Source organism: Eimeria mitis, genomic scaffold (assembly GCF_000499745.2).
Source record: "Eimeria mitis Houghton genomic scaffold, Emh_scaff3043, whole genome shotgun sequence".
Classification (NCBI taxonomy): domain Eukaryota; phylum Apicomplexa; class Conoidasida; order Eucoccidiorida; family Eimeriidae; genus Eimeria; species Eimeria mitis.
This window is the reverse complement of record NW_013571389.1, coordinates 3,623-3,898: the sequence shown is the minus strand read 5'-3', so window position 1 is coordinate 3,898 and position 276 is coordinate 3,623. Positions and strand designations below refer to the sequence as shown.

Here is a 276-nt window from a genome sequence, read left to right as displayed (position 1 = left end):
GAAGCAGCAGCAGCAGTAGGAGCAGCAGCAAGAGAAGCAGCAGCAGCAGCACGTGCATGCGTTCTATCAGAAGCAAAAACATTATTATTAAGTATAGAAGGGAGAGTAGATATTTGTGTTTCATCTTTGTTTCTTTTTTTTGTTTGTTTTGGTCGATTGGGTTTATATTTTTCTTTTTTATTTATTTATTTATTTAAATATATTCAGCTGTATATACACCGCATGCAGCCCCAAATGCTGCTGGGGATAGCGAGGGTACTTGCAGCAAAAGTAGAA

At 37.7% G+C, this 276-nt stretch overlaps 1 protein-coding gene across 1 annotated transcript in view; it reads left to right on the top strand.

Annotated features, from left to right (window-relative positions):
- EMH_0061690 (uncharacterized protein) overlaps nt 1-19 on the top strand; it is a gene marked incomplete at both ends in the record, with an annotated part of 2,733 nt that extends 2,714 nt beyond the window's left edge. The window contains one exon of the mRNA XM_013497950.1: nt 3-19. Coding sequence (XP_013353404.1) covers nt 3-19 — 17 coding nt within the window. The remainder of the gene's footprint in view (nt 1-2) is intronic.
- Between the last annotated feature and the right edge of the window lie 257 nt (nt 20-276).